The 19379-nt window shown below is 40.2% G+C and overlaps 1 protein-coding gene across 2 annotated transcripts in view; it reads left to right on the top strand.

Annotated features, from left to right (window-relative positions):
* The window catches only part of HMGCLL1 (3-hydroxymethyl-3-methylglutaryl-CoA lyase like 1), a 117992-nt gene extending 99759 nt beyond the window's left edge, over positions 1-18233 (top strand). For both annotated transcript variants that reach the window (XM_019520554.1, XM_019520556.1), the window contains exons 8-9: positions 11181-11306; positions 16833-18233. In XM_019520554.1, coding sequence (XP_019376099.1) covers positions 11181-11306; positions 16833-16940 — 234 coding nt within the window. In that variant the 3' untranslated portion in view covers positions 16941-18233. The remainder of the gene's footprint in view (positions 1-11180; positions 11307-16832) is intronic.
* The last annotated feature ends 1146 nt before the right edge of the window (positions 18234-19379 follow it).

Below are 19379 nucleotides of genomic sequence, written 5' to 3' on the forward strand. Positions count from 1 at the left end.
AGGTTTTACAACTAGTTGCTAGGGCTGTGCGAAACAACACCATTTTGTTTTGACTTCTGTTTCACCATTTCCAAGGGACAGTGTTTTGTTTAGTCATTTTATTTCATTTTGAAGCACTGTTCCGTATTGTTTTTGTGAAACTGTTTCACTGCTTTGACGTGTTTTGACATTTTGCCCACAGACTATAATAAGGAATCATGAAAATGTGTATAGCTGTCATTTGTTGCTTGATTTAGATGACAATTGCAAGAATAATAGCCCCTTCTGAGGGCATAAAGCCTGCCAAGTTTCAAGGAGATAGGTGTAGGGGTTTCTGGGAAACTGCACCTAAAAGTGCTGACAGCAAAACTTGTGTCACTTGCTGGCAGTAGCAACCTCCTGTCATCCTGCGCATAGATCTGGGGATCTGTGCCCCCGGGAGGGCTGTGGGGCTGTGCCAGACTCCTCCCAGGGTATGGGTCTCCAAATATGCACACAAGATGACAGGAGGCTGCTGCCGCTACCTGGGACCAGTGCTGAGTACAGCCTGCACCCAGCGCCAGGAAGACTGCTGCTGCCACTGGCCCCAGGCAGCAGTGGCAGCCTTCTGTCATCCTGTGCACAGATCTGGGGGCCTCTACCCCCAGGAGGAGTCGAGAAGTGCTGGGAGGGCAAGCTGAGCTCTGTGGGGCTGGCGGAGCTGCTCAGAGCGCAGCCCTGGCTCTCCCCACCTCCCGCCACCGCACTCCGAGCAGCTCCACCAACCCCATGGAGCTCAGCCTGGTGGTGGGAGGTGGCAGGAGAGCCAGTGGCAGAGCCACTCCAAGTGCAGCCCTGGCTCTGAGTACCAGGAAGGTTAGCTGTGAAATAAGCAGGGGTAGCTCTCATGAATAAGCAGTTGCAGACCCACCAGGATGTGGTGAGGACAGTAGATGGCAATAGTTTCTTTCCTGAAAAGCCATATATATCCTTTGGTGGTGATGTGACATAACAAGTAGAGGTCACCGTGATAATAAGCCTGCCCAGCCCCCAGCTATGGGTCTACAAGTCTTCAATGGTGAAACAGGTGGAAGAAGATGTTAGAATCTCAACAGCTGCAAAAGCAGATGAATGCTGCAGCAGAATGAAATCCTCATAATCTTGGTCTCTTTGCCATTGGATCAAGGTCCTGGTCTGTCAAGAGCCATATGGAAGCTGATGTGCGTGGCCTCTCTACAATAAAAGAACTCACGCACAAGTGTCTTCCATGCCAGCACATTCCTCAAGCCCTTTGGTGACCAGCTAATGGCAATGGGAGCAGGATTGTGCAGCCTGGAAGCTCCTAGTCATGAACTGTCATGAAGGTGGCAGTTATAAGAAGGTCATCTAGCACTTGGATGAGACAGGAGTGTGATTCAGAAGCTCCAACTGTGAAAAGTCTTCTTCAGGATCCACATGTGGAGTGGGCTAGAAACAGTGCCCTAGACATAGCCTGTCTAATACAGTATTCTGTATTTCTTCCTGACTGGATAACCACATTCAGTGGGATCACCTTTACTGCAGTTGAAAATACCAGCAAAGACGCATCACTATTTTTGGGACCTGGAACATCAAGACCCTCATGGACAACCCTAATAGTGAATGTCCAGAGCACTGCATAGACATAGCTGCACTGAGTGAGACCCAGTGAATGGGAGATGGGCAATTCAAAGAACACAAAGGCAGCTATACCTTCTTCTGGAAGGATAAGGAGGAAGGAAAATGCTGACTTTGCAGAGGAGGATCAATGTTGAAGGACTCAAGGACCCAAGCAAGCAAGACTTCTTCCACCAGTACCTCAATGAAAAACTGGTGAATTCCATTTAGCATCAATAGGAGAATGTCAGCAGTATGTGGAATGCCTTCCAGGCCACAATCATCAGTTTGTGCATTTCTCAGGACACAGCAGGACTGGTTTGATGAGAATGACTGGGAGATCTAAGAGTAGATCGATCACAAATGCAAGGCCTTTTGTGCTTGGCAAAATGACACCTACTCCAAGCAAAAGAAATTGGATCACCAGCAAGCCAAGGCAGAGGTCCAAAGGCAATATGAAGAACAAATGGTAGGAGGATAAGCCTAAGGAGATTCAACATCTGGCTGACATCCACGACATGCACAGCTTCTTCAGTGCTATCAAAACCATCTATGGTCTGAGCACTCAGGGACCAACTCCCTCGAGACCAAAGGATGGAGGAGACCTGATCAAGGAAAGGGGAGCCATCAATTCCCACTGGAAGGAGCATTTGCAAGTCCTTTTCAATCAAGGTGTTGCTGTTGATGAGAGTGTTCTCAGCTCCATCCTACAATACCCAGTCAGAGATGATCTCGGAATCCCTTCAACCCTTGACGAGGTGATGAGCCACCAAGCAGATGAACATCAAGGGCAAATGGAATCCCCAATGAAATCGTAAAACAGGGAGGAGATGAGCTCACAGCATAGTTTCATGCCCTCATCTTAAGGATCTGGAATGATAAAGAAATACAAGATGACCTCAGGGAAGCCATAATTGTGAGAATCTTCAAGAAAGGAGACAAATTTGACTGTAGAAACTACAGAGGGATTGCCTCGCTGTCCACCACAGGAAAGATTATTGCAAGAACCCTTCTGAACCATCTCCTTCCACTTGATGAAGATCTCCTCCTGGAACCTCAGTGTGAGTTTAGGGCACTGAGAGGTCCAACTGGCATGATCTTCACAGCTTGCTGGCTGCAGAATTAATGTCAGGAACAACATAAGCATCTCTACATGGCCTTCTTTGCCTTCCCTCTCTGTCAACCGAGAAGTGTTTTGGAGGATCCTTCTGAAGTATGGATGCCCACCAAAATTTGTCACCATTCTCCACCTGCTCCATGGCGGTAGGCGAGTGGTGGTTCTCAGTAATGGATCTATTACAGAGACCTTTGAGGTTAAAATGGGAGTTAAGCAAGGCTGCATCATTGCTCCAACATTCTTCTTAATATTTCTTGCTGTGATGTTACATCTGACCACCAACAAGCTTCCAGCTGGAGTGGAGCTAAACTACCAAATGAATGGTAAGCTGTTTAACCTCAGCCAACTCCAAGCCAAAACCAATACCACCTTGACCACAATCACTGAGCTCCAGTATGCTGATGATGCTGTAGTGTACACTCACTCGATAGCAGACCTTCAGGTAATCCTCATCGTCTTTACCGAGCTATCATCTGCTCCTCATCACATAGTGATTAGGCCCAGTAATGGCAGTCTGTTGCATGCTGCTACCCCACAATAGCTGTTCATCTATCTATTCCAGACCATTGGTATATAAAACCAATTGTACTGGTGTAAATGTGGTATGTATTCAGTCCATTGGTCCTTACTTTCATGGCCTGGACTATGCTCAGGGCATGTGGGACCTTTAGAAATGTTTGTTGCTGAGCAATAACCAAATTTGAGTGATCATGTGGAAAGAGAAGTTTTTCAGATACAATTGACCCAAACTCTGTCGTTTTACAGAAAAAGTAAAAGGCACCACTGATATCAGAACCATCTCTGTGCCAAATCTCAAAGCATGGAACTGCATCAATTTCCCAAAGAAACAGTTGTAAGAATTACTTAATATTAGCAAAACAAGGTATTTTTCTTGAGGTTGTTTTTTGGAACTGACCGAGTCCATTTTCGCTGAAACTTTCCAAAACAATTCAGCCTAAGGCAGAGACCTGGGCATGGAAAATTTCAGACCCAGTGGTTAAAACTTGACAAAGTTATAAGCAACTGAAAATATCCTCTCATGATGGAAAATGTAAGGAAATCTTAACTATAGGTGTTGCTGCCAACTTTGCTTATAATAAATGGGTCAGCAACAATGTGAAGAGATGTGTGCAATAAGTTAAAAAATAACATATTTCAGTGCTGTTTCCCATGACTTCCTTGAATATTCAGTTTGCTTCAGGAACAAAAAAACAAAAAGAAAGAAAATGTTGATGAGCGTATTCATTTCTTATAAAGGGAATGAAACAGGAAATTTTAGATGTTAGTATTACAGTGACACCCTATGGCCAGTGGAGTGTGATAGCTTTTAAAATATAAAATCTATTTTCTGAACGATACATAAGGCATTACTGATCTGTTTATCAATTAGATTTATATGACACCCTTCCCAAAAAGGCTCTGGGCTGCTTACAAAAATATAAACATAAAACAATATATTAAAATAAGATGCAACAAAACAAAGTTTCTCAAAATCAAAAACAATCCACCCCACTGTCTCCCTTTTACCTTTCCTGTCCCTGACCAAGGTGGGTGTTCTCTGCCCAACCAAAACGTAGTTCCTAACTCCTATTCACTTACTTCATAAAAGGAAGTAGCCAAAAAGGATTTTATTTTGTTCTTTGACAAATGAACAATGAAGGCCTTCCCCCTCATAGTCACTCCCATAAAGATGCAGAACTAGGATCAGCATAGATTAGGCCTTCATTAATTTTCTTACCTTGTCTTTCACTCAGGTCAGTCACCTGGACCTCATCTCTGATTCTGACTTCTCTTTACATTTACGTGCCCAAGCTCTTCTTAGATCTTGGAGGTTCTTTATGCACAACAGCTTTGAGAAAAAAAAAACAACCTTTATCTGTACATCTGCATAGCTAAAATTCTTGTCCAGATTCTTATGATCTTTCTCCTTAGTTAGTTCCAACTGCTTTTTCCTGACCTTGACAGATGCAATCATTTTCTGGTAGTATACATTCAGAATCCTGATGGAAAGATTGTTTTCTGAGCCTGTTGCTTTGATGTCAGCCTTGATTTTGCAGCCATTCACTGTTTCTTCCTTCTCTGTAAACATCTGCACTATCCCCACTATGTCTTTTAAATTTCATTTTGTACTGGCAGGTGACTTCCACCTCACTTGAGCTATTTTTTATACACTTGATAGAGTGATTCCAAACTAAGGTGCTGGGGCACACTGGGCGCTGCCACGTCTTTTAAGGGTGCCATGATGTGTGAGGAGATAAGTAAAGTTTTAGGAGATAAGCGGAAAAACTAAATAGATAAGCAGAGGCTCAGGTTTGTCCCAGCCTGGAAGTTCCCCATTCCCACTGCTGGGCCCCTCTGGAAGGAAGTTAGCACCATAATATATAAATTAGTTTTTGAAATTGGGTGCCATTCACTTCACAAAAGTTATGGAGGGATGTATCAAGTTTAGTGAGGTGCCTCAAGTCAAATAAGGGGTGCTTGAGTCCAAAATAGTTGAGAACCACTGTTTTAGAGTTTTAAATACTTCCTTTTAGGCTGTCCCTAACTATTCAAAACTCCCTTTTGCTGTCATGTCTTCAAATTTTTTTACAGAAGTTAGGGTGTAGGTGTATTGAAACCTTTTTGATACTGACTGATATTGACTTATTGTTTCCTTGTGCTCCTTAACCTGTCTCCATCTACTGACTCGTGTCCTATACTTAGCTTATCTGCTTTTTGAAGCTGACATTATCTTTTTGTTCTGTGTTTGTACAATGGGAGCTTAGTCATGAGTGGGGCTCTTAGATCCTACAGTAATACAGTTAATAAATGTTAGTAATAAGAAAGCCCATACTTACCACAATTTCATCTTCTTGTGGTTTTAAAACTAATCTTACATTTTGTTTGGAGCCTGAGTCATGGTTTCTGAAAACTTAGAACAGAGGATATTGAATTCACTATCTTTTGAAGCACGATATGAAATCTGATAGAGAGTTGAATTTATGTTTGTAAGGTCTTTAGATGCTACAGTCAGGAATTTACAAATCTTCAAACCTCCAATTTTCAAATCCTGTTTGAAAAGTCTGGCTCATTTATGCCTCTCTTAGAGGTCAAGCATTGATTACCCACACATACACTCATGTATAAACAGCTCATTGCAGACATTTTCTTATGAAGAGCAACAATTCAGATTCTCCTGTGTCTGGCAACAATTTAGTGCCTGTCAGCAAGTAACAATGAGTGCATGCACCCCTCACAGGTACATATTAGCGGTGAGTGTTGCAAAATCAGGTTGCAGGGTGGCTTTTTTAATCTTCTCTAATAGAAATATTGTGCATGTGAAGTATAAGGCCTTGTTGTTCATTTTGTATCCACTCCCTTTAAAACCCATTATACTTTGCAAGAGCACCAAAAACAAAACAGTTTCACAGATGCTCAAAATCACAGAGAAGTCACTGATAAGGTCTAATTTCATTCTTTGTGCTAGGAAAGCCTTGGTGCTATATTAACCAAACAGTTAGTTAACAGTGGTGCTGAAGGGTGTTTCTAAACATCTGTTTTAATACTAGCACAGTGAAGCTCAGAATAGGCATTGTTTCAAGAGCTTGAGAAGGGGCCACAATGATTCTGCATGTTATCCAGAAAACAAATCTTATTTGCTTGTCTTGCATGAACTACCACATGAAGAAGCAGATGGCTGCAGCTGATGATACTACTATTATTAATGTTATAGACATCTGCAAAAAGTATTTATAAAAAATCTTTAAACAGTCCATTAAAGAAAAGCAAATGTTTGCCTTCACTGTATGTTAAAAGAGAACTGATTTAACAATATAGGCCAGATCCTATAAAAAAAAAAAAAAAAAAGCAAATAAAAATACATACAAAATGGGGAGCTCCCTAGAGATAGCCAGTAGAGATACTAAGTATAGGAGCGTACCTGAAATTCAGTCACTCTCTACAACTTAGCTTTTTCAGTCAGGTCTGTAAGACAATCTTCCTTATGCATTCAGGATTCAGCTCTCCATAAGGTTTTCACTAACAGCTGTAATATGTATTAATAAGCAGTATGCACGTCCACCTTCATAAAACATATTCAAAATGCAAAGTTGAACCTTAACTTTGTGTAGTTTTGTTTCCAGTATAGGTATACATGCTCCATACATTTGGAAAGTTTTTTTGCCTTAATTCTTGTCAATGGGAATGTGTTTTTTAATGTTGTCTTCTGAAGTTAAAGTGTTATAAAGCACTGGAGTGGATGTAGACAATGCTCTAAAAATGATTGTTGCAGAGAATTGCTGTTTGCTTTCTTTTGCCATTTCTTTTTGAGATTTTGGGTGTTCTAAAGTAGCTTAAAATGTTATGAGCTATAGTTCTTGGTTTTTGCTGCTTTCTTTCTGTGCAGTTTTGTGACTGTTTGCACTTTGTTCCTTTTCAGGTCTGCAAGTAAAAACCCTCAGGCATTTTTACCTGCCTAGGGTGGAATTTTTCAGTTCTCTCTGCTGTAAACCAGGATATGCACATAATACCCCTGTGATGCAGCCTGTGACAAATTACCTATGGCAGATCATTTCAAAGCACCTAACATCTTAAATATACATTTGGACTCATGGAGCTAGGGTCACAACTTAGGGCCTTGTTACACCTTACACTGTGAGCTGCACAAATGTTGATTGGCTTAGTGTAGCTTGCAGTCACCCCTTCAACTTGAGTGGCACATCTGTGGGGAGTGGCCACATCCTAATAGAACAGAAACTGTGTTATGCAGATCAAGAGATAATCCTGCCCTTGAGTGATGTAATTTTAAGCCACTTAGGGTGCATCTACACGTGCATTTAAGCACAACTAAATTTAATGCATAGTAAACTAATGCACATTAACAGATTTTTGGCAGATGTCTACATGTGCAGGCACTTGGTACTAAAGTTACTGCAGCCCTGCCACGTGCCCCTAGTGGCTGGGCAGACCTGGCACTAAAGTTAGTGCCGGGTCATGTCTACATGTGCATTAATGAACTTTAACTAATCATGCCTAAATTTGATACCTACATTTGCAGATATCAAATTTAGGTGTGATTAGCCTACTTTCACCATTTTTAATGGGCATTAAGGGTGTGCACGTGTAGATGCATGCCCACAATGCACATGAAATTAGGCTAATGTGCATTAATGCGTCTCATGTAGATGTGCCCTTATTGGTGTTAATGTGTCAACAATCCAGGAGTTAAGAGCTCCAGGAGCCGCCCAAAATTAATTTATACTTTTGTTGTTGTTGTTATAATGTTGCTCGGTAGAAGCAATATAAAAGATGGTAGCAGGTTTTAGGCACTGTGTTCCCTAGTAGAATTTACAACCTTGGGTTAGGCCCGTTGGGTAGATCCTATTTTACCTTTTAATTGTGTAATGTGTAACTTCTAGCAGAGTTCTGATGTAAATGGCCAGAGGCAGGGAGGTATCCTATTTCATCTAAGTAGACACAGAATTCTCCTGTATTTTAAATGGGTATAAGTAAATACCTCACAAGCTGTTGAAGGCACATTTTATTTCACCCTCCTTTCACATTTGTTTCAATAGGTAGCACTTAGATATTTCCAGAGATGGATCCTCCTTACATGGAAAATGCATGGCTCTCCACTTACTCCACTGGGGAATTTTAACTTCTGCTAAGTTACATTTGGGTGCTTGGAATCCTGCTTGTCTCTGACTGCATGAATTATTTGGGTCTTAGTTTTTTGGGGCATTTTATGTCCTGGTAGCTTAATGTACATGTGGACAGCATAAGGCTCATCCTTCTCCATATTCTGGTAGTTATCTCAGTGGAAGACCTCAGTTCTACATTCCCCTCAAACTTCTTAGAATTTAAACCCACACCACTTGTGTCCTTATACAGTGCCATAATTACCTAGCATGGGACTAACATACCGGTGAGCACCTAACACAACTTTCCTCTTGAAGCAGCCAAGAGGAAGAGTCATGAGGTCAGAAGAAAAGGAAGGAAGAGGGAGATTAAGGCTGGGGCCCAAGGAGGATGGAACCCTGGATTCTGGCCCATTCTTCCAAGGCTGTTTATGCATTTTACCCAATGGCCCTTTAATGCCAAAGGCATTGCAGATACTGGAGCTATACCATTGAAAAGCTATTCTGGATTACATTTTAGTAGGAAGAGGCAGGATCTGGCCCAATTGTATCAATGAAAATGAGAAGGGACTCTGCCCTGCAATGGACACGTTGATCTAAAAATAAATGAATCAACAGTCTTACTCTGACCACTCTACCTTTCCACATAGGATGTGGTTGGATTTGTCACAGGAGAAATAGGATTTCAGGAGATATTTGACAGTAGAAAGAGTCACCTGGTATCCCACAGGCAAGGCAGGACTAAGACAATACTGACTATTGTACTCATTTGGGCTTTCTGATTTTCTGAAAATCAACAATCTTAAGTTTTGCTATAGCCAATCCCCCAAGCTTTGTTTTCTTCTTTCCAAACTCTTTCCCCTTAGGTATGAGTTGGGTCTTCTTGCATGAAGTACTGTAGCAAGGACTGTCAATAAAGCGTTCTAAATAGGTCAGTCTGGCAATCTCTACCCTGAATGCTTTTTAATCAATATTCCTAATAACTCTGAAATGCAAAATGCAGAAACTATTAAAAGCAAGGACTCACTTAACCACTGTGAGGACAACAGCCAACTCCCTGAATCACAGCATCAGGCTCCCTTTTGCTTTTTTCCTTCCGTCCCCAAGATGCTTTGCCTCTAAGCTTCCCAGTGGCCTGCTCTTAATAGAAAGGTGGTCTCACTGTAGCATAGCGATTGGGTTGCTGACCTGTGGTATATGATTCAAATCATCTCAGGCAGAGTGATGTTGGGTAGATGTTCTTTTGCTATGCAAAATGTTGTCATCATCTTCTCCTGCTCTTGCTCCATGATTATAGGTTTTTCTAGTATCAGGCATGGTATGTAGTCCTAGCATGGTCTTTTACAATGCAAAGTTCTCGGGATCTGTGTTTCACCATAATAAAATGGGTCTGGGTCATTAAAGTATTCCAGTTTCCTCATGTTGTAAATTAATCTGATAACTCATCTCCAGGTTGACTAGTCCTAGAATAAGAAAAAAGATGGGATGAATGGATACACATCATTTATTTACAGTTATAGGGGGTTATGCTGAACTTGTTTGCATCTAGGTTGAAGCCAAATTGTAGCAGAATGGAAAAGGACTAAGATGTCTTCCAGGCAGGAATGAATCACATCTGGGCATGTGCAACAGGGACAAATTTAGTTATGTAGTACAGAACTATAGCCACATACCTACAGTTCATGCCATTAAGTGAAGTGAAGTGGAATTTTAGATGGGTAAAAATGGCATGTGACTTTTGTCACTTAATAGGCTTTTGCTACAATATAGAGGATGAGTTACATGCTGGAGAAAGGGAGTTACAAAAACCAGCGTGCACAAACTAGAGAAGGACTATGAAGTTATGAAAATTAATTCTTTTAGCACCAAATGTAAATGAAACATTATGAAACAAATATTTCTTTTAAAAATATACAAAACGAAGTTCTGTGAAAATTGCAGTCAAGTCTGTGAGCTTGGTCCCTAATAGCCATGCAGAATTTCCAGAGGCTTTAAGCTATGTAGTTATCCAACGAATGTTCAGAGCTTGAACCTTTGGCGGTGCATGTCTGTAACCTTGGGTGTTCTTCAGGCTGTGATTTTCTACCTCTATAGATGCAATTTGCTCAAGAAAATTTTCTTAAAATCTCTGTTTTTAATTAATTTGCTCCTTTGATAATTAATTTGCTCCTTTAATTTGAGCTCCTAAGATAATAGATGTAGAAAAATTAAATTTTTAATTAGGTTATGTCACATGAGTTTGGAAAAGTCATCCTCTAATCTTTGTACAAAACAAAACATCCTAACTGCAGCCTTAATGATGGATTCATTACCTGTATTAGAAAATACAGGGATAAAGAAGAAAAATAAGAATAAATAACTATCTATTCTTCTTTGGTGGGGAGCATAGCTCTGAATATGAAATTAATTTTACAGAAAACAGTTCCCAATAATATACTTAAATTTGATTTCAGCATGAGATCTCCCAAACCTGAAAAGAATTATGCACATGGGGAGTGTTATACAATTGAAAAATGTCATTTATTTGATCTGTATAGGTCTTTGCAGGATTAAATGCAGGTTACTTAAAAACATCAGCAAGGGATATAAAGAAAGGAAAATGATGATGCAATTAAAACACTAACAACTGTCATCTTATTCTCTCTGTAAGCAGTTCTCCTGTATCCTATCCCCTTTCTTTAAGAGCCTTATTTTATTAAAAGGCATCGGGCCTTGGTCAACTGTATGGAAATGCAATTAAAGAATAAATCAATTGTTTGAAAATGTCTGTTTGTATTACCAGTTACTAACCAAAATACACTGGTTAATATCTGTGAAAGTGACAAGGCTGCATGTTTTGTGTCATTATTTTCCAGATGGGAGTTAGTGTTGTGGATTCTGCTGTTGCTGGATTAGGTGGTTGCCCCTTTGCAAAGGGTGCTACTGGAAATGTAGCCACTGAAGATGTGATATACATGCTTAATGGTTTGGGGATTAATACGGTACGTTATTTTCATGCTTCTATCAACTTATGCACATTTGTTACCACAAACATAGTGTATTTGAAAAACAGAAGTTGCATTGGCATTGGGATCCATTTGTTTTATCACATAGGAGAAGGGTCATATTTTACATACATTCCTTCAATTTGTAGTTGAAAATCACTGTTGGTAATAGGAGACTGGTGAGGAGTGTAAGCAATCTGCACATTCAGCAGCTGAACAAGCCTTAACATCTCAGAAGGTTGATCCAAAGTTCACCGCTGTCAGTAAGTGTCTCACCATTGATTTCAGTGAACTTATGTCAGTTCAATAGTGCTTGCTCTTGAGTTGTCCCATCCATCTTACCTCAAGCATGAAAGATGCAATTTTATTACTTTTCACAAGGTTTGGGATGGCCACGCAACTTCTTATAACTGCCACTTAGCTAGTTAGCATTCCTTTAAGACATTGCAAAAACAGTCAGCTATTATCTGCAAAAGTAAATTACATAATAATATTATCTCCCTCTGCCTGGAGACTAGTTATAGTATGTATTTTACATGCTGAGTCCCTATTGACTAGGGCAATAGAATCCATAAATTAACATTGTAAGCCAGGTGTCAATCATGGCATAAAAACATAGATACCTGAACAACAATCAGTTGTAGAAAGAGGTTTAAGGTGCTAATTTTGACCAATAAAGACCTAAATGATTTGGAAACTTACCTGCCAATTGCCATTTGTAAAGAAGCTCTTGCTAGTCACCCCCTGGTAAATGAGGGTTGCTCATCTGTTTTTTGTTGTTGTTGGTTTTTTTACCAGAGTTTTTTGACACTAGAACTAATTTCTCTTATAATTTGCTAAAACTGGTTTGGTTCCCCCGCAGAACACACTGTAATATTGTCCACTTCATTAGTTTTTTCAGGGAGAGCTAGGTGATTGTGGATGCTAGTATGTATGGGAGGGTTTAACTGTTACTGTTTATAAAAGGAGTGCACTCTGCGGGGGGATTGCATAATAGACTTCAAATACCTAAAGGGAGATTATAAAGAGAATGGAAATAGCATTTCCTCTGTGGCTGTAGTGGACAGGACTAAGAACAATGATCTCAAATTACAGAAGAGGAAGTTTAGGCTGGTTATTAGGAAGAAATTTACTATGAACAAACTACCTAGAAATGCTGTAGAATCTCCATTCCTGGAAATTTTCAAGGGCAGGTTACACAGACATTTGGCTGGGATAGTTTAGTCATGGATGATCCTGATTTGAACAGAAGGAGTAGACTGTATGACCTCATGAGGTGCCTTCCAACCCTACTTACGATCCTATCTTATGAAGAGATTTGAGATCATTTTGGAGAGGAGTTGTAAGTTGTAGTTTAATGTAATCAAGACCTTTGGAAGGGGAAAGATATTAACTTATTTTCTCATATGCAACATGCACCTCCCCCCACAAATGGAAATTGGAGTGTATATTATAGGTATGGAAATATGGTAAAAGTAATATCTGCTGCTTAGCAGGGAAAAACAAAGGTGAAGTCTGCATGAAATCTATAGGGAGGAGAACAATAAACATGCTCAGCTTCCTAGTTGCTGCAACTTACTTATTTACTGCATTGTGCTACCTATTACTTTCTTCTTCATTCTACCTTTCAAAAACAAGGTACATATGTTATTTTTATCACACATACATCAATAAGTGTATGTGAGTGGAAATAAGGGGATTCAACTGACATAATTTTGGAATTTGACTCCACATACTTGTTAAGCCCTATAAAGAAAAACATCATCATTTCTTTGACAATAGTCTAATACAGTGACTCTCACAATATCCATACTATGGCCCCATATTACAACAGGGCAAAAAATGTTTCCACAGAGCCATAATACGAAACAGGAATGGTCAGGATCACAAGTTGAAAATCATTTTTATGAAAAGGAAAAATGGAAACCTCAAGGTTGTCATGTTAATATATAGAGACCCTGGTCCTTGTCCAGTAAGTATTTATATGAACCCACTTTTGCTCATTACACTAACTGCCTGCTAAGGTTTCCCTACTTTTATGATACCACATAATGAATTTCCATAAAACCAAATGTCTCTGTTTGCATGGAACTGCTTTCTGTTCCTTTCAGCTCTGCCCTCATGCTCTCACATTGTTGACTGAAGTCACGGTTAATGTGAACCAAAAGATAAACTGCTATTTGAGCATTCATTAATACATTCAGAGTAGCTTTGTCCAGCAGAATAATAATTAATTCTGGTTTTATAGCGTTCTTCACAATGATTCATCAAGATAGTGATGTGAAGTAGATCTGTAACAGAGTCCATCTACAAACATGTTGATTGCTACTACAGTGATAAATGGGTACTTCTGTATCATTAGAGCATTAGATTTGTAGGGAGACATACACTTTATGCCAAAATCCCCTTTTGTATGGTTCATATATAATTATAATAATAGTATTTGCATTTGTGATGCTTTCAAAGTGATTAGCAAACATTTATCTACTTCTCAGAAAGGCTTAGTGCCATTACCACCATTTTATAGACAATGAGACCAAAGGTCAGAGAGATTATGTGCTTGATGCTAATGAGTGTGGAATGAGAATTGATTAACTGAAGTCCATGGGAGTTGAAGGAGTGAGTCTTCTTGCAGGTGATTTTGGCTTTTTGTCTTTTTTTCCAAAGTAATACAGACTATGAAAGTATTAAGAGCAGAATCCTACTGACTGGTTGTTTCAAGGCCTTGATGGCTATAGTAAGCAAATTGAGCCCACAATCCCCCTGCATATATGTAGTGGGCATCTAGCATACACATATGCAACTTTCAATGTCTGACCCAAACTCAGGAATATTCTTAAAATTTACACGAGAAATAAAAAGGCAGAAAATTGGAGTCATTAGGCACTACATGCAATGTGTTCATATATTGTATTAACACACATACCTGTGTGTTTCTTATTAACCCATGCAGTACTATGCATTATTCTTTACATTGTTGAACACGTGAATTTTGTGTGTATTCTTGGTCTTTCACTGCAAAGTGACTACCAATTATATTCATGATAGGATGTTTCTTAATTCTCTGATAATACAAGGGCAGCTGGTAAACGGCCTTTTAAGATTATATGTGCAACAGCAGAGACCACAACTAAACTGCTTGTATGCATGTATGCAAGGCCTCTTTGAATTAGGCTAACATAAATTAAGCCCATTTAGGACCCCAAAACTAGGCCTAAATCCTACAAATCAGGGATGTCAAACATACAGTCCACAGGCTGGATCTGGTCTGCTGACCCAGGTCATCTCTCACTGGAGAGCTGGCGGATACCATGGGAAACCCACCCACCCTAGCCAGAGCCCTGGGTTTGGCTGCATTGATGGGGCTCCTGTTTGTGGTACTGAGAGCTGCTGGCTTCCTGGTGAAATCCAGGGTGGTGGTTGCTTTCATAGGAAGCCCTGTCTGGCTTCACTGGTGGGGTTTCCCCTGTGGTGCTTCTGGGGCTGCCAGCAATTACTGGGATGTGGGCTGCTACCACTGGACCCTGTGGTGCTGCTTGGGGTGCCAGTGCCTGACTTGCTAGGATGCTGACTGCCATCCTGGGAAGCCCCACCACTATACTCCAGCCACAGTGAAAAGGCTCCTGTCTGCAATGCTGGTAGAGATGCAGGCGCCCCCGCAAAAAAAGCTGGGGTTCCCACTGTGTCTGCAGGAAGCACCACTACCCTGGCTGTGGTGGCACATCCTCTGACCACAGTATTGCTGACCTCACTCTGGTTGTGGTGCCAGAGTCTCTGCCTACTGTGTTGCTCAGGTTGCCCATGCCTCAGCTTTCAGTGGGGCACTGTTTGCCACTGCAGGAAGCCTGGACAAAGCCCTAGAGCTCCAATTCTGGCCATGGTGGTGCAGGGTCCCTTACATGCCTACACACATACCGTGCCTCTGCAGGCTTGCTCTCTCTCTCTGGCACACACACATACACACGCACTCACTCTCTCTCTCTCTCTCTGTTTCTGAAGGGTTGGGGTGCTATCTACCCTTCAACCAGTTTGAGCTTGACACCTCTACCTCAGGAGGCTTGATCCAGTAGGCATGCTCAGAGCACACTTACTGCATGCTGAAAATGTAGAAAACATAGATGCAACTGCTTTCCCTTTAAGCAAGGCCATGAACAGAAGACATGGTGGCAATACTTACTTTTTATTTCATAACCTTATGGTGAGTGGGAGAGAGGTGTAAGTGCACAAGAGGAAACATAACCTTAGGATACTTGATAAGGAACACATGGTGTCTTCTCAAAGCACAATGTATGCATTGCACATGAAAAAGTTTATTAGATAAAATGCAAAATGTGTTCTGCCATCAGAGACCAGAACTAGAATGTCCTCCTCCAAGATGAATGTCATGATGTCTGGGCTACAGAGGCATGCGCCTTCTGTGCTTCCTGTCTTTGGCTCAATGGCTCTTGCACTTGCTGCTTCACAGTGGCCTTCAACAGGAGGGCTGCAGTGTACTTCTGCTCAGAACAGTCCATATCCCAGTGGTAGAATGTTCTCCTGAGGGTGGGTTTGAGCCTCTGCAGGCTGAATGAGAAATTTAGCCCAGGTCTCACACTTCCTGTGTGAGTACTTTTACCAATGAGGTTATTACACAATGTATCGGCACCAACACACTAGGTTGGTGCTGCCTGTGACAACTACATAAACAAATTCTTGATTTTACTTTAAGTGCTAGGTGTTTAACTCCTTTTTGGGTCTAGCTCCAGTAGCTTAATTAGGGGTGGGAGAAAGGGGCACAGGTCCTGGTGCCAACTGAGGAGGGACCCCCATACCCCAACTGCAAGAGTAGCCCCATGTCATTGCTCTTGCAGCAGCAGCTGAGCTCATGGACACTATGCTGTTGCTGCTTTAAAAATAAGAGCTGAGGTGAGCACAGCATGTGGCAATGGCAGAAGCAACAGCAGTGCAGCTGGGGACTGTTTGAGTTTTAGCCCCCCGGCCCCTTCTTTCAAAACTGTGCCCCCCAGCTTTCCTGCAAGCACAAGCCCTGCTTGTTATGCCTTTGTCTAAGTCTGAAACTTAACAGGGTGTGAATGTTGCATGAGAAAGGTAAGTTAGCAGGAAGCCTTTTTCTTTTTGGTCAGGAACCTTATTCCACTGATCACTCAGCTGTGATTCTGTACCTGGATGCAATAGTAATCTAAATTGTACTTTTCTACTGGAGTGATGGTCTCCATGGAAGAGCTGAAATTCATTATATTGGTACAAATACAACTTTCTAATTGCTATCAATAATCGGTTATTTGGTAAATCCATCTAGTTTTCCTGATCTGTCAATGTGAATTTTTTACAAACATAGTTGCATGCATTATGTAGCTATTATATTTCAAATGTCTGAAGTGTTGAGATATATTACTAACCCACTTCCTCCACTCTTGTGAAAATTACAAACCTTAGATAAGCTCAAGAGTGGCATAATCAGTTTCAATATGTATATTTTTATGCTGTCATTAAATTAACATCTTTTTCCCCTTCATGTTTTAGGGAGTGAATCTTTATAAGGTGATAGAAGCTGGGAACTTCATCTGCACAGCTTTAAACAGGAAAACAAATTCTAAAGTTGCACAAGCTTCCTCTGTTTTTGAACTGTAAATGAGGGGTTCCTTTCTGCCAATTAATTGCTCTTGTCATATCTCTTGCCTAAGAACATTTGCAAAAGGAAAATCAATTGTAAGACCATTTCAGTACAGGAAAAATAGAACCAAGGCACAGAATCTTATTATGGAAAAGATAGCTGCATGTGAATATAATTTAATGTCTTGTCATATGTTCTCTTTGGGAAACAACACAACATTGCAAACAAGAAATAAATTGTCCTTCAATACAAACTCATTCTCGATGCTTTTAAGATGAAAAAAAGATATATTTTAATATATTTATATATACTTCTGGGCATCTTACTGTTTAATTAAATAGCCTTTTAGCTCACTTGATTGATTACAGAGGTCCAGAACAAGTGAATACATTGTTAATTTTTAATCAAGCTGACTTTTAGTTTAGTACAAATATTTGCAGTAGTTTATGAGATCCCACATTGTGTGTGGTCTTGCCATAATGAGTTTTATTTCCTTGCATCTCTGCACTTTATTTGCCAAGTCAATTGTGTTATGAACATGAGAACCAAATCCAAATATGCCATAGAAGGTTTTAATAATAACACTTTTGTATTTTTACTGTGGTTAACATCTGTTAAGAATATGAATGTCTTTATCTAGCTCCAAGAGTTTGTGGTGAATGGCAGTATGCCATATACAATCTATTGCAATCTCCCTTATTTGTTACATACATTAAATTGACTATAATTGCCTCTTTCAACACTTATATTAAAAATCCAATCAGGTAGTTAGCTGAAATTGGCATTTACATGCAATATTTAGCATAATATGGTGGGATGTTTGGATTTTTGTGCAATGGCCACATCTACCAGTTTCACATTTTCATCTATAATCTAGATTATCATTTATCACTTAGAATAAAAACACTATTTGTAAGGATGTTGAAGACCATGCCTGACTAGCTTACGCAGAGAGAATCATCTATAATTAAGCTCAAAAGGGATGATATTGTATCTTACAATGCTTGTGTGTAATAAGCTATGTGAATTACTACACATAGCTAAGTAGTGAACAATTTAAATAGGAGTCTTCTTAATTCTATATTCAAATAATCTGTGACAATGCTATAAAGTTTCAGGCTGAATCTTTAGTATTTTTTTATCTGTTGGTTTTTTGAAGCCCAACTCTGCCAAGTTACGGTTGAATCTTAGGCTGACTTTAAAAATCCCAAATCAGCTTTTCTTATCCTGTACACCTGGATTGCAGTTTAGGATGGGTGTAGCTAGAGACTCAAATCAAGTTTACCCAGTAACTCAGAAATGCAGACTAAGCACATTCAATCTGCACTGTGATAACAGTAAAAATACCATCCAAATTATACATTTCCAGTCTGCCATTCTCAAGGGGCAAATAATGAGAAATGGAGACTGCTGATCAGACATGAGAGTATTCATGATTCTATGGCCTAGTGGTTAGGGTACCCACCTGGGGCAAGGAGTCAGGTTTCTAATTCTTGCTCTAGTGAATATTTCATGAAAAATAGGAATATATCAGTGGTACAGGATATGGACCCCATATCTTCCACTTCAGTGGAACATGCTGTCCCTTATTCTCCATCCTTAGAATTAATATACCCTATAACAGTAATTTTCAACTTTTTGCATTCACAGACCCCTAAAAAACTTGAATGAAGGTGAATTGTAAGTATGAGTATTCACATACTCTTGACTGATCATAGTAATTTTTTGTGGACCTCTTAGATATAGTCTGTGGACCACAGGTTGAAAACCACTGTTATATAAGACAAATGGAATACTTCCACGACAGAGATTGAGAGGGCACTGTTATCACCTCAAAATATTCTTCAGCTTGGTTGGTAGGGCATTTTCATGGGAAATGTAAGTTCAAATGTCGTCAGAGAGGAAAAAAGTGAATTTGAATCTATTAGTAGGTAAGTGCTCTGTAACCAGAAGATAAGGCTAAAGTCCTGGAGTCAGAAACTGGAAACCGTAAAACAAGCCAGTGTCAGGAACTGGAATCCTGAATCTGAGAGATGATCAAAGTCAAGAAACAGGGAGAAAACAGTAAGGCCAGAACCCAGAGCCCAAGAAGCCAAACTATGTAATGGGAGCCAAAGAGCTGGAGCTTCTTACAGACTAGAAGCCTGATATGTTGCACAGCATTAATTGGTACTAGGATGGAGCCAAATGGATGACTAACAAAGGCTGCCTTTCTCTGAACCCAGCTGAGACAGCTACTTGTTCAATTGGGAATCAAGGACTTTAACTTTACACCCAAATCCAATGTTGTGACTCAAAACATCCCTGCTCAGCTGCCACTTATACTACAAGCAACTAAATTTACTAAGTGACTTCTAGTTTGAGTTAAAAATTCTCTTGGTGCCTTATTTTCTATTTCTCTTAAAAACTGACCCTGTCTAGCTTATAGTTTCATAGTTTCTAGGGTCGGAAGGGAC

This window comes from Gavialis gangeticus, unplaced genomic scaffold (genome assembly GCF_001723915.1).
Source record: "Gavialis gangeticus isolate Ggan-Ray unplaced genomic scaffold, GavGan_comp1, whole genome shotgun sequence".
NCBI classification, from domain to species: domain Eukaryota; kingdom Metazoa; phylum Chordata; order Crocodylia; family Gavialidae; genus Gavialis; species Gavialis gangeticus.